This window comes from Larus michahellis, chromosome 3 (genome assembly GCF_964199755.1).
Source record: "Larus michahellis chromosome 3, bLarMic1.1, whole genome shotgun sequence".
NCBI classification, from domain to species: Eukaryota; Metazoa; Chordata; class Aves; order Charadriiformes; family Laridae; genus Larus; species Larus michahellis.
Window position 1 is genome coordinate 93,746,716 of NC_133898.1, and position 14,544 is coordinate 93,761,259.

Consider the following 14,544-nt stretch of genomic DNA (forward strand, 5'->3'; position numbering starts at 1 on the left):
GGAAATTCAGCATTTGACATTTGGTGTTGGTCAAAATAAAGGATGTGGAACAATTCAGACTGCTGATCTATTAAAAATTGCCAGTTGCAGGAAAAAGAAAATCCTCTGGTTTTGAGGGAGAGGAAGATAAAGAAGCCCCATCTCTCAATAAAAAGTGATTGTAGAATGTAGTGGAATTGACAGTATGGAGATACTCATATACTTGTACTGCATCGTTATGAATGCCTTTGCCCATGTGGGTGTTATGAATACATATAATATGTGGTTAATTCTTAAACAGGTCTCAATTCGTACAGAGAATGGTTGCTCAGTGTCTTGTGGAATTGTCCTCTGCTAAAAGCACGTTTAGATTTGCTGTAAAAGGAGATGATGGAAAAATCTATATTCTGGTAAGTTGGGTTTGTTTTTTTTTTAAATCTTTATCCTGCAGAAGAAGGTTAACCTATGAATCCCAACTCCTAAAATGTATTATTTATGCTGTGCATGATCATAAGTTTAAAGAAAATTAACAAATTCAAATTCTTGTGTTGAAGTAGTTCTGAAGAATTCTGTTTAAGTAAGAAATTTCCTTCTGTTTTATAATCTAAGTAGATGTACATATAGACATTTTCTCTATTAATACAGTAATGAAAGTACTATGGATGTGCCGTAAGTAGCACAGAAATAGCAGTGTTTTGTATTCAGAAAATAAGGAAAGCTTAGGGTTTGACTTTATAATATATATCTCATCTTCTTGCTCCAGTGCTTCTTATAGTTAATCACCAGAAGTTCATCAAATTGTACAGCATCTTCCACAAATATTGTCTGAAGTCAGCAGAGACTACTAATGTAGTCAGTACATTACATTGCAAAGTGAAGTGCAAACAAAAATAAAATTGCCTATTATACTTAATGTTCTAATGCTGTTAAACTTGGTTAAGCTTGATATTTAAATAGTGACAGCTAAATTCCTCAAACTTTTAAGATGGATAGGAATTTGAGTCTGGAATTATCTTAATAGTAGTATACACTTGGTATAACGAGGGATGTTTTCTTTTATTCATGAGCTAAATGTAGGCACATAACATGTAATTTTGCAGTTTATACGAGTAATTCATAGACACAAAGATGAAGAAATACATGATTGTAGATGCCTGCCTTGGGTAAACTTATAGATATGCTTTGTTGGGGTAGACAATCTAATAAAATGAACTGTTTTATATATACATTGTCCCAAGTTCTGTCATTTCTGAACATCCATATTCTGAGGTAAGTGTATATCTGTTGCTTTTAAATAAATTTTAGTGCCAAGAGAACATTTATGCAACCACTGAGAAATACTTGTCTGTGATGATAAAATAAAGTCTCATGAGCAGACCCATAATTGTGACTATGTATAAACTAATTGAGGAGTCATTGAAAATTGTTGTAATTTTTTTTCCCTTTAGCCTATGTGTTTCTGCTTAAGTCTAGCAGCTTATATAGAATGATCTGGTTATTTTCTAACAGAAACATCACCTTATTTAGCAGATTTCCATTAGTCTGAGTTGCGTTTTTGCCAATGTATTGATTAGAAGAGTAGGCTTAATTAGCAGAGGGGCTAATTTCTGATGGGCATCCGTTCCTTTTTATTAGTGAGTTGTTAGTATTTTTTTTGTGTTTAACATCAGAAGACCCTTTCTCATGGCCAGGGTGACGTTCTACATACTACATACACACCAACAGGTGTTCTGGAGTCATGGGTTGAGTCTTAGAACTCAGAGGCCTTGTGGACACAAATGTAATGTAAGCACTGTTTATATTAATGATTGCAAACAGCTAAACAGTAAAAAATGTAGGTGCTTGAGGCTGTGAGTACACAGACAAGTTAAACAAGCAGTCTCATCACTGATGCATCATGGACCAGCTGTCCCACTTGTTTGTTTTGACACTGAGCCAAAGATTCTCATTCACAGTGTTTGGGCGTACATACATGAATACGCACAGCTTAGGCTGTGTATGTGATAATTAAGGTTAAGGTCTCACAAGTATTTTTAATTTATTTTTTTTAACCCACAAATATTATGTATACTCATTTTCCTTATTTCCTCTGCATGTATCACTTAACATTACCAGTTATGTTATTTGCGGATATCATAATAAGAGTTTCTGTTGTTTAAGTTGGTGATAATCAAGTTCCTGAAAGCTATATACTATTTATTTTTTTTAAAGGCTGACAATAAATAAACATCTCTTTGTCTCAGGAAAAAAAAAAAGAAGTGGCGTATACAGATTTCTTTACTTATCCCAACTATATCTCTACCTTCTTCACATTCTCTAAAAGATGAATCGCGTGCATCCTGTCTTTGCTCCACAGTTGAAGGGTTCCCTACATTAATAGATGCCATTTTTTTCCATATTATAAAAAAGGGATAGTTTTGAAAGAGGTAAATAAGTAGTTTTGTGGACAGATACCGGAAATTCATCCCGTGGATGGGATCAACCTGATAAAACCCAAAAAGATACATCTGTGAAAATCAAAAGGTGTGTGATAGTTTGGTGTGCTTGAATACTAACTCCAGTCTTTTCAGTACCGAGTGTTTTTTCGTTGTTTCAGTACTGAATGTTTTTTGGAGTGGGATTAGGCTGTAAAGCGCTTTGAAAGTAAGGCAGCTTGTATTTCAGAAGTGAGTGGAGAGGGAGTGGGAAGATATCCCAAGAAAATAAATAGGTAACAAAATGGGAGAGACCTATCAATCAAATACTGATTCTTGGACCGTGTCTTGGAAGGCATGAGCAGAACAAGTTTGCATTTGCCAGAGTTGGAGAGGGGGATGTTGCAGCCATCAAGATGTGAGATAGTGAGTTCCCTGTTGAGACTTAGCTACCCAGCTCTCTTAGAGAGCTTTATTCTTTGTGAAGTGTGAGGAAGACCACATCTTTATCTGAATAGTCTGAATGTGAGGACAAAGAAGCTGTAATGAAAGATGTTTGCATTACTGACCTATGTGATGATGAAAGTAATGGTAATGTCTGCGAGAATTAAGAGCTAGCAAGGAAGAACAACCGCTTTTTTTTAACCGTGTTAAATTCTAATGGATGCTTCATTGTCCACAAATTAATGCTGGAGACACAGGTTGAGATTTTAGGATACTGATCACAAATATAAGTCGCAGTATTTCACCTATTTGGATAAGTCCCACAAAGTATAACTGAGATTTGTTGCAGCTTTTCTCCTAAGAACATCTTTGAAGCCTATTGACAAGGTGATCTAAAAAATAAAACAAAAAAACCCCCCAAAACCAACAAAAAACCTCCACCAGCCACCCAAACACTTTCTCCTGATGCTGTCATTTTAGAAAAGATCATCAATCTGCACTATGAATGAAAGGAATTCGGTTGTGCAGGCTCTACTCTACAAAGTGGTAGAGAGGAAGGAAAGAGTGTACATTGTGAGTAACATAGTCAAAAGCGCAGCTCGGAATTTGAAACGATGTTAGCCAGAAATAAGATGTAATAAATTGCTTTGAGTCAATACACTGAGTGTTGGTGAGTGATTGTTCATTCAGACCAAAAACAAGATCAAAAAATAATTCATGCCTGAGGACAAGAAGGAAATTGTTGCCTAAAGAAGCAAATGTAGTTCAGGGGTTGATTTTTCTCATGGCCAGGTGCCCTTTGTAGGTTTCCACCTGCAAAGATTCATTTGCTTTCTCTGTATTGTGTGCTAAATTATTAATACAGATCTGTCTGTTGCATTGCTGTTGAGACAATGACATACTCTGAACAAGTGGTAGAACGTTATTGTGAGATGCCACATATTCAACACTTGTGGTAGAAGGAAGTACTTTTCAGATGGAGCGTGTCGCAAATTGAACGGTTTGGTTGCTTTCTCTAAAGCAAGTTGCAGAAGGATTGTGAAAGGAGCAGACAGCTGTTGCAGCATTGTTCCCTAGTTTTTTATTTCAAGGATTTTCATCTGCTGAAAAGCATCCCAGGAGGCTACTTCACAGGGAAGTGTTAATAATTTCAAAAGGAATGAACTCTGTTTAGTTAAAGCTAAGCGTGTTGGCAGTGGCCTGTGTGTATAGGACACTTCTCTTTTTTCCCCATGTTCTCCAACGCCTTTTCACCGTTTGGCGTAAAGCACCATGTGTAATGGTTCTAGCTAATGAGGTATATTTTGCAGTCTAGGCTATGTATGTGTACAGTGAGTTACCAGAGCATAACTGATGAACAGCCTCTTGCTAAGCCAAGTGCCATTGCTTGTCATCATTTATGTGCATATGCTAAAGTGATTCTCCTCCTCCCATCCCCTCCCGAGACATCTGTATCAATATATCTCATTCCTCCTTTATGGTGCTTCTACTGTAATGTTCTGAGCCTTGGGCTCTGATAAATTGTGACTGTCACACTGAGTTACGACATATACTATGTGGCCTGTTAACGGTGGCTTTCTCCCTCCACAGGGGATATCATATGTCTGCTACCCAACATCATGTAACTTCCTTTACTTGAAGATGATTAGGTCATGAGAAGCAGAAGATTATTCTCTAGTGAGCAGCGCTGCATAAATCCCGTTTTCTGTGATAAATATTTCATATATAAACATTTCATACAGGCTCAGGACTTGTAAAAATTGATTTTCGTTGGTAACTCGGATCAATTCTCTACTGCAGGCTGTGAATAAAGGAAAAGCCTGACTTTTTTGTCCAGTGCTTAGCATGAAAGCCCTGAATCCAAGTTGGAAAGCTGATGCACAATCACACACAGATCAAATAAGATCATCATGTGATGCAGAAAGTTCAGATTTCTCAATCTCCCCAGGAAATATCCCATGAATTACTGTGAGCAACTAGTGCTGAAGAATACCAGTCCCATTTTCAAATTTGATAAAGATTTATTTTCCAAGTAAGGGCCTGTTACAGTCATTTGTAAATCCCAGCCTTCCTTTTAGACTACATTAATTGCTGTCTTTTTCCTTGCATGTCTTAGCTCCATCCGGGCATAACTATCATGCTTTTTCTAAAAATTCTTAAGTTTTGGCACTTCCAGTGGGCAGTCTTTCAGTTCCCTGTCTTTAGCCCTCGGTAATTCAACAACATACGCTCAACTAATTCCTAAAAAACTATGAAATCGGAGAAATAATCCATTTGGTACTGAAGCAGACGACTTGGGACTGTTTCTTTTGTTACTATCAAAGGAAATGTGCTGCAGCCACAAAACAAGGCAGCTTCCCGGAAATAATGATCTTAAGAGTAACTGTGATAAATCAGGCATCAGTTTATCGTATTAACCCATTTTTCTCCACTAGAGGCTGTATGTGCAGACTGTGCTGAATAATAAAATGTCATTTTATGTCTGTTAACACTTTGTTAGAAACTTTGTAAGAATGTGACTTTAGTATCAGCTGATTTAGGATCAGAGTAAAGGAACAAATTGAAACTGATGTATTCTATAGTAAAATAAATTATTTCTTCATTTATAGATATGGCTTTTAAATTCTGACACGTTGCTCGTGGAGTCTTTAGGAAGTTCCTCCTCCCACAGTATTTTTACACTGTTTGGAGATATTTTCATGCCTAACTCTGGACCAGTGGGGACCTGGAGTGCTGTCAAAGTCCTTTACCAGCCGTGCATTAAAAGCAGGAATAAGGAGTAAGTATAGTCTTTTCTGACCTCAGGTTCTGATTGTTTATTTGTTTTGCTTTTCAGGGCAGCAGTATTTCTTTGAGGTTCTTTGGAAGTGTATCTCTCTGAAATTGCATACAATTTTTAATTTTTATTTTTTTTTTTTAGCAAAATGCCAGAGGAATAGTATTTGGATTCTGTTACAGACGGAGAGAAACTGGTGGTTAAATTTTTGCATCATAATGTTAAAATGTAGACCAAAGAATTATGTTGTTCCTAGAGGCACACGTAGATAACTTATTTATATGATACAAAAAGAAGTTGCCTGCCTTATACAGAAGAGTAATGTGCTTTATCATGTATCCGTTTTTTACCTGTGTTAACTCACTGTGCACTTCTAGAGCTCTGTCGCTTTTCCGTCTCTGTTGGCAGAAGCTGAAGGGATGGTGGAACCGTGAATCCCACAGAGGGGCAGTGAGTTTTGTCCATACGGTCTCAGAACTTGCTGCTCTGCAGACGTAGCTCCAAGTGGTGTAATTCAGGGAGGAGGAAAAATCATAGGGAGAGAAGGGGCATGGGCTTACACCTGAACGATGCATAAGTTTAGCCGGATCTTCCTCTTTCTCTTCAATTTCTGTGTTTTGTGTGAAAATGTGATCTCAGATCTCAAGTTATTAATGGGAGTAGCCCTCTCTGCACTCCTGCAGTACAGAATTTGGACCTCTTCGGTACAGCTGAAACCAAGAGGGTAGAAGTGGGTAGTTATTAGTTTAGGAAATCATACCTACCTGTTCCACTTCCAGTCTTGATCTTTTTTGCCTTGAAATTGGGCTTTCTTTTGCAAGAGATAGAGCTGTTCACAGGCCTGAAATTTGTAAGCCACGTTATCTTCAGTACTACAAGTGTTGTCCGGTGGGTCACAATAAATTAGCGTAATGATCATATGCATACTGATGCATACGGACAATGCCTCTAACAGTGTTGCTATTAAAAGATACTTGTGCATGTAGCAGAATAATATGAATAACGCCATATCAGTATTGCATACTCTCAGCATATAGCATATTCTCAAAAGGAAAGTCCTTTTTAGATATGATTCAGAGGTTCGTTGAGTTATCGAATTAGTCTCTATGTGTAACTTGCTTTCAGCCCAGTGGTGGCATTATTTCGAAAAGGAATAGGGCCTTGAGAGAAGGGGAAATAGGAGGCGAGGAAGGTGGTTGAGTACAATACCATATAAATGTTTTTCTTGGACATGTCCAAGACTACATGTCCAAGCCCTCATAAAGGAAACATTTGATGTCAGCAAGCTTTGAAGTATATATTATGAAAAACATACACTGCCTAACATGTTAAAGCCTTTATTTGTTGGAGAGCAAAGATAAGAGAATATTGATTAAGCAGTGACTTCAGTGTTTGCAGGTGATGGAGCATGATTTTAGAGTGATTTTCTGCTTTTGTTTCAGAAGTAATAGAAGAGAAAGCATTGGTTTTGTATAGGTCAGGCTTAAGTAGTGGTTTGGTTTTGTTGTTTTTCCTTTAAACTCTTGGAAACTAGATGACAGATTTAAAGATGTACACATGTATTTAAAATCTAGAAGACATTCCCTCCAGACTCAGTCAGTACACAACTGATTTATAACCCAAGACCTCATAAAAGTACAACAAAAATGTTTTCTCCCACAGACAAGTGAAGGTGTGCATCCGAAGTTAAATATTTTTGTAGGAGAAATATACACCTCACGAGAATGTGTAATTACATCACAGTGTTTATTCTGAATGTTACGAAGTGTATCCTTTTAATTTTTCAAACAGATCCAATATGAATAGCTCAAATAAACTCTGACATAGGGAGAAAATGAAAAATTCTAATATTTAGAGGAAAGGTCATATTTCATTATTAATGTCATTTGTGTAAGAGAAAAAATTATTAAAGTAGTAGCTTCAGAAGTTGGCATTGGAAAACCTCTGTGATCTAAATGCTATTTAGTGATCCAAAATACATCGTGAAGTATTATCATTTAAACCGCTTATTCTTATAATGGGAGATATTGCAAGAAGCGCTGCCTGCTCTAAAATGAAAGACACTTCACTTACCACTCTTAAGTCTTACGGAAGCGTAACTCACAGGTTTGCTTTTCAAGTTTCAGTTCTTTATCACGGATTTAATTACCTTAACACGCGTTCAGTTACTTTGATGTGTTATTGAGATAAAAGTCAGATCTACTTAGTCACTTACCTAGCATTCACAAGTGCTTTTCTTGAATGGAGTTCTCAGCAGCAGAGTTTTACTGTGAGGTTATATTCTGTTCTTTCCATTTCCCCAGACAGACTTGTTACAAATCACTTGTTTCTGAAGATTACTTTGTATTTATTTTTGGGATTCTGCATTGAGCAGAAGGCGCAGCTGAGGTTTTAATTCTCTACTGACAGTAATTGACATCTTCCCTATCCAGTCCCTGGACAAATGCAAAAACGGAGGAAAAAGAACAGAGGGTTCTTTTTCAGGTTCAGAAACCAAAGTAACTATTGGTTTAGTATTGTTTACCATTTTCATATTTCTAGTGAAGAACAATAAAAAGTACACTAGCACTTCAGTCTGTTTCCACTAACTGATTCATCAGTTTGCTTGAAGTACTGCCTGGATATGTGCAATAAGACTGAAGTCTTTCTGTTATTGAACAGGAATGTAAACATAGCAGGAGCAAAAATATCCAAACCAGTACAACTTGTTTAATGCAACATGTTTGCATTTAGATTTCAAATATTATTTCAAGAATTCTGAACAAAGTGTCTGATTTCTTGAAAGTGCAAGTTCCGAATGTTTCAGATGCCCACATTATGATAATTATTAAAATACTTACCTTCTTCCTGCACACACACCTGCCTTTGAAACAATGCAAAGGTTTCAGAGCCCGTGGCCTGCTCCCTGTGAAGGGGGGAGTAAGCAAGGATGCCTGCTGTGTAGGAAGCAGTCAGCAGGAGGTCTGCTTGTGACCTGGACCCCAACAGTTGCAAGGGATAAGCATGCACTCTAATATCCTGTCGCATGCCAGAGAGCCTCTTCTGTTGTTGCGAGTCGCTGGGTACACTTGGGTCCTGTCTGATTCCTGCAGTGCCAGAATCTGATCTGTGCGATGGGAGGGGAAGCACCTTTCTTACCTGAGGACACAGCAGAATCTGTGCTGGGGAGCTGGGCCATAGGTTTAGACAGATTACGGTAAACTAGAAATAAAAGCATTTATTTGTAATATCTAGATATAACAACATAATCATACATTCATAAAACATGAGTGAAGAAATGAAAGAAAATCTGTACTAAGTAAGTACAGATTTGTAAGTCCACTTACACAAGCATAAATCTACATTTACAGACAAATACATTGTTCCATGGTAGCAGTCAAAGTCTCAGACTTTGTGAAATTCTCCTCTGGCAAGCTGCCTCTGCTAGAGAGTGCCTAACTGTGATTCTCTAATAATTCACATTCAGGCACCCCATTTTTGAGGTAACCCTTAAGTTCAGATTCCTCGGGATGCACTTGAATATTTCTCTTGGGGGGAGCACAGTAGCTTTTATACGTGATCTTTCTTTTCAGACTTCTAGGATGTCAGGAGAAATTTACAGTCTCACTCCAAAACTCATTTTATTCCTTCTTTGTTCAGAGCACAGTTCTGCAATTCTTCATAATTAACATAATGCTTATTTCTCTTCCTCAGATATGGCAGTGTTTTTTTCCCCTTAAACTGGGAATTAAGTCCTGTGAACAACATTGTGCTTCAGTGAACAGCAGAACTCTCTTTCCTCCAGTAAATCACTGGCATATCTATCACTGTACCTTACATTCAGTAGTACTCTAAATGTTAACAATGGAAAGGAAACAAACATTTAAGTAGGATAAATTTTAGTGGTTCATTACTGGCTGCTGAGTGATACCAGCTGCAATGATAATTAACCCATTTGGAGCAATAGCTGATCCCGAAGCCTGCTGTAACAATACTGTGTTCTGAGTTAGGCTGAACACTGCTGAGAAAGTGATTACCCCTTTTGTGGCGTCTAACTTTTTGTCGACAACATGCTGATCTTGTTCAGTTTGTTGATCTGTGTTGACCATCAGATCCTTTCCAGTAGATTGTAGTCTAATAATCAGCCTTCCTCTCTAGTTTTGTGTGATTGTCCTTTGTTTAATTACATCCTAATTTTGTTCAGAACCTTTTTCCCCATTGGCCTGGGCCATTTTGATTTCCAACATGTGGTGTACTGATGGACCTTCCAAGCTTCATGTCATCTGTGAATGACAGAAGCATCTCTCTTGTTCCAGTCTCCAGGAGGGCAATAGAGATATGGAATAGGACCAAACTAAGAACACGGCATGTGGAGCCTCTCTCCATATACCTTTGTTTTGGCAATGAATTATTAATGGTTGTGCTCTGAATATTGTCTGTATGTCAGACTGTGTTACTTAAGAATGTTCAGTAGCTTTCAAGGCATTGTGACGTTAAGACATGGTTAGGTTTATCCAGATGCGCTGTTTAAAGTGCAGCTGTTGGCTTTTCTCCTTGCAGAGCCCTCTGATCTTCCTGAGGGTAGCCTTTCAGTTTGTATTGATTTGTATTTTACTCCTCCAGCTGTTAAACAGGGCTGGAAACACTTAGGTGTGTCATATGTGTGATAGCACAAGTTCTGGGTGGGTCTCTCTCCAGTTAGGCTTCCAGCTCTTGCAGGAGCTTTATGAATAATCCTTCTACAAAAAATTAGTTGAAATTACGTGCAGTGATTTCTTATTGTCACCTACAGAAAAAGTATGTCATCATGTTATCAACACTTATAAATACTTAAAGGGTGGGTGTCAGGAGGATGGGGCCAGGCTCTTTTCAGTGGTGCCCGGGGACAGGACAAGAGGCAATGGGCACAAACTTGAGCATAGGAAGTTCCACCTAAACATGAGGACGAACTTCTTTACCCTGAGGGTGGCAGAGCACTGGAACAGGCTGCCCAGAGAGGTGGTGGAGTCTCCAACTCTGGAGACATTCAAAACCCGCCTGGACATGTTCCTGTGTAACCTGCTCTAGGTGACCCTGCTCTGGCAGGGGGGTTGGACTAGATGATCTCCAGAGGTCCCTTCCAACCCTATGATTCTATGATTGTAGTTGAGTCCCATTTGAGAAGGATGCCTCATGCATTTTCTGCTCTGTTCTTATTAGATATTTATTGACGATGTGTATGTGATTATGTTGGTTCCCTCCACTCTTCTCTCAGCAAGGCTCCTTTTCTCCACCTACAAACCTTCTCTGCAGACAGAAGAGGTCTTCCTTTCAAGTAACAGGTTCTTGGCAAATAACGCCTTATGCAAACAACCTCGACTGCTGGGAGTGATAGTGGTAAATACTGCTGAAATGAAAGTGTTGTAAAAATGTATGAAGAAAATTGAAAATACGGTTACATGGCAATTTGACCATAACTTGATCTCAGAAAATATACGTGAAACTACAGTTAGAGGAAAATTACACTTTTCCGATTATAGTAATGTGCTAAGCAAAGCTTTGTCAAAAAGTCATTGATAGCTTCTTATATGCATCTGGATTCTCTCTGAATGGTTTACAGCTTTTGCAGAAGCCTCCTCCTGTGTAAGAATTTGCTGCATATCATTTGAGAGTTGAAAAATGACTTCCAGAAATTGTTTGTTTTATTAGCTTTAGAGGGACAGAATAAGCTAGAAAATTGAGTTTGTGGCTGAAAACCTGGAGGTTTTGAGTCTCAATGCTTTTATTACAGTCCATGTATAGTGAGCCATTTATGAAGCTGTTACAGATGTATTCCAGAATGTTGTTTATTTGTCCCAAGAATGGCTGTCATTCTGTATATGACTCTAGAGTAATGCACCTCTCATAAAAGCACCAAACTGTGTCCTATTTTGCTGATTTTTTTGTGTCTGAAATAGAAGGCCTTTTTCTAGTGTTTCTGTAACTCTTGCCTGTAGAAAACACATGGGAGCACACAGACCAAGAGTTGGTTGACTGAGGAGTGACCAGTGTTTCACTGTTCTGTGCTCTCTTTAAGGTGATTTCTGCAGGATAATAAACTTCTTGTGCTATATCTGGAATGATTAAGTGAGTGGGTGTGATTGTAAATGGAGTGTGAAGGATCTGTTTTGTTTCAGATAATTTTTTTTTTCTGTTCCCTTCTTGAATTCTTTCATGGTATCAAGTTAAGAGAACTGATACCACGGGTGAGGTGAGTTGCCTTAAAAGAGCTGACTGAGCAGTCAGGCAAAGCTTTTTGAAAGATGCAGTCTGATGCCAGTCAGGGTTTTGGAACAGGAGGGGAAAAAAAAATACTTTTCAGAGTTTGATAGGCATGTGGAAGCTAGAGACCTCCTGAACTTTGAATGCTTGGGCTGAAGCTTGGAGGAAGAGATGAAAGCGCCATCTGAGAACTATTATTTTTAGCTAGAGATCATTCTTCAGAAGAAAAAACTGTTCTTCAGTACTGGTAACATCCTTTCCCCCCTCTAGGAAAACATGTATGTAACTTTTAAGTATAACTTTCAGGAAAAATATCCTGACTTTCTTGTTTATTGAAACTAGACCTGCCATGTGCAGTATCCTTTTGTGGTAGTCACTTAAGAACTTAATTCTTGTTCCTAAATACAGGTCTGATATATCTTTCCAGCCCTTCAGAGCTGTCATGTTTTTGGTATCTAATCTTTCAGATCTTAAATAGTCTTAGAAGTACTAACTAAAGTAGAGAAAAATGTTGGAATAGGACTTCTGTCTACTAAGTAATGTCTCCTGTATTTTGGTCAAAAAGTTTGCCCTTGTTATCATTCCAGATGAGCTTGTTGCTTAGATGATTGCCTTTTTTGCTCATCTTTTGAAATTTAGCATTGAAGTCAGAGGAGGTAAGGTTCTGACTCTTTATTTTTAAAGTGGATTTGCAATCCCAAATCATTTAGCCAATTGTTAATCTGACCAACAGCCTGCCTTTCATCTTTTGTAGAATGACAGGTGGCTGATGTGTCACTACTCATCTTGCAGGGTACTGCCGTTGTACTCTGCAATAGAAATGTTAAATACTATATACATAGTAATTGGCAATGTAAAAATAAGAAATTGACTGTAAGTGCTATTGCTTAGTTACTTATATACTAGTTTTTTACAAAAAATAGATAAATATGCTATTAAGATCTCCTATCACATTTAATATGCTTTTGTATCAGGATTTGGGATTCTATAATAGGGGATTCTGAACAAAAAATACAGTTCAGGCTTGCATATTTTTTTCCATATTATTCGTCATATTTGTTTGTGAAACACTGGTTCAGGTAAGCACAATCTTGGTAGTTCTCATGTTTCTCTGGTTCATATTGCTGTAGCTCAGCTCTTTTGGGAGTCTCAGGGTTGGCAATGTGAGAAATGTCAAGTTGAATGGGAAAAAAATGTGAATTAAAAGCAGCAAGACTATCTGGAACTAATTTAAAATGTGTAGGCTGAAACAACTGCATTGCCAGGTAGTTAATTCCACTTTTACAGGATGATAAGAATGTAATAAATGCCATGCTGGGCCAGAGTAATGTGCCAGCTAGCCTAGTATCCTCTCTCCGACATCCAGAGGTGTTCTTTAGAGTAGCATGTGAGCCTCAGCACTTCCTTGTATTGCTCAGCTCTGTAGTTGTATTGAGGATGTTAGAGGGTACAGCCCTGCCTATTTCCTTTACTGTCTGTTCACGCATCTTTTGACCATGTATTTGAATAAACGCTTTTTGACCTTACTGGTGCTGTCTGCCTCCTGAATCTCTTACAACAGCAAGTTCCAGAAGTTCACTGCTGCTGTGTAGTACTCTTAACCGCTTCTAAACTGATCTCCTGCTAGTTTCAGTGAAGTGCCTCTAGATCTAGGATTGGGGGATTTAGCAAACAACAATCCTGCATTCATACTGGCAAAATGGACATGGGGATCCTAAACTTTACACTGGGATTGCAGCATGCAGTGTTCTTGCTGATTACATTTTGAAGTTAAATTTACTGGCTAATTTGCTGGAGGGACAGCAATGTCACATCTAGTGAAGTCTTACTTCACACGTATATGTCTCTGCTGTATTCATTTTGCATTTCTTGTAACGCTGCTTTTTGCGAAACCAGATAGCCTAATTGTGATAGTGATGATCCATTAGGGATAATTTTATAATCGTAGGTCAAACTATAGCAGCTTTCCACTTAGAGTTTGTTTCTCATAGACTTACAAAGACTGTTGTGTTCACTTGGGAACTGTAGGTATTCAACACTTATAATGCCTTTTAAATGGCAGGATGCATTTGACCAGGCAGGAATCCTATAAGGAGCCAAGAGTGAAAAAACAAAACTTAAAAAAGCTTGGTGGACAGATTGCTGACAAGAACTGCTTAAACCTCAAAACTTGATTTACTGAATTCTTGGATCTTGGGCTGTTTTAAATTAATTAGCATGTGTTGTTTCTATTGTTTTTCTCCATGACAGGCTGCGTGAACTAACAATACTTAGATTAACAAAATGATTTAGGCTGCTAATTTTATTTGCAATACTTTTTAAATCAGTAAGGCTAAAGCAAATTGGGAGCATATGCCTTGAGACCAAAGAAGGCTAATTTGTGAAGTTGTTCAGGATATTTCTATTTGTGTGTGGCAACAATAGGATATTGCTGTTGGTTGCTTATTTTGAATGCTGTAGCATCAAGGATAAACAGAACAAGCAATTCTCGTGCTGGCTTCTCTGAATACTGGCCATAAGCTATAAATGAAGTAACTTGTATAACTAATAGGCATAATAAGTGATGCCTATATGGATATGATGTTTGAGGCAGAAGAGGAGATCTGACTGGAAAGGTGGAAGGTGTTGTTCCAGGGAAAAAAATTGCTGCAGAATTTTAGAATTTTGGTCAAATATATTGCTGAATTTCAGTCAAATAATGGCTGGAAGTAG

General features: G+C 38.0%; 1 protein-coding gene across 2 annotated transcripts in view; it reads left to right on the forward strand.

Moving 5' to 3' along the window:
• The window catches only part of UBE3D (ubiquitin protein ligase E3D), an 84,689-nt gene that overhangs the window by 15,498 nt on the left and 54,647 nt on the right, over window positions 1-14,544 (forward strand). For both annotated transcript variants that reach the window (XM_074581296.1, XM_074581297.1), the window contains exons 7-8: window positions 281-389; window positions 5,447-5,616. In XM_074581296.1, the coding sequence (XP_074437397.1) occupies window positions 281-389; window positions 5,447-5,616 (279 nt within the window). The remainder of the gene's footprint in view (window positions 1-280; window positions 390-5,446; window positions 5,617-14,544) is intronic.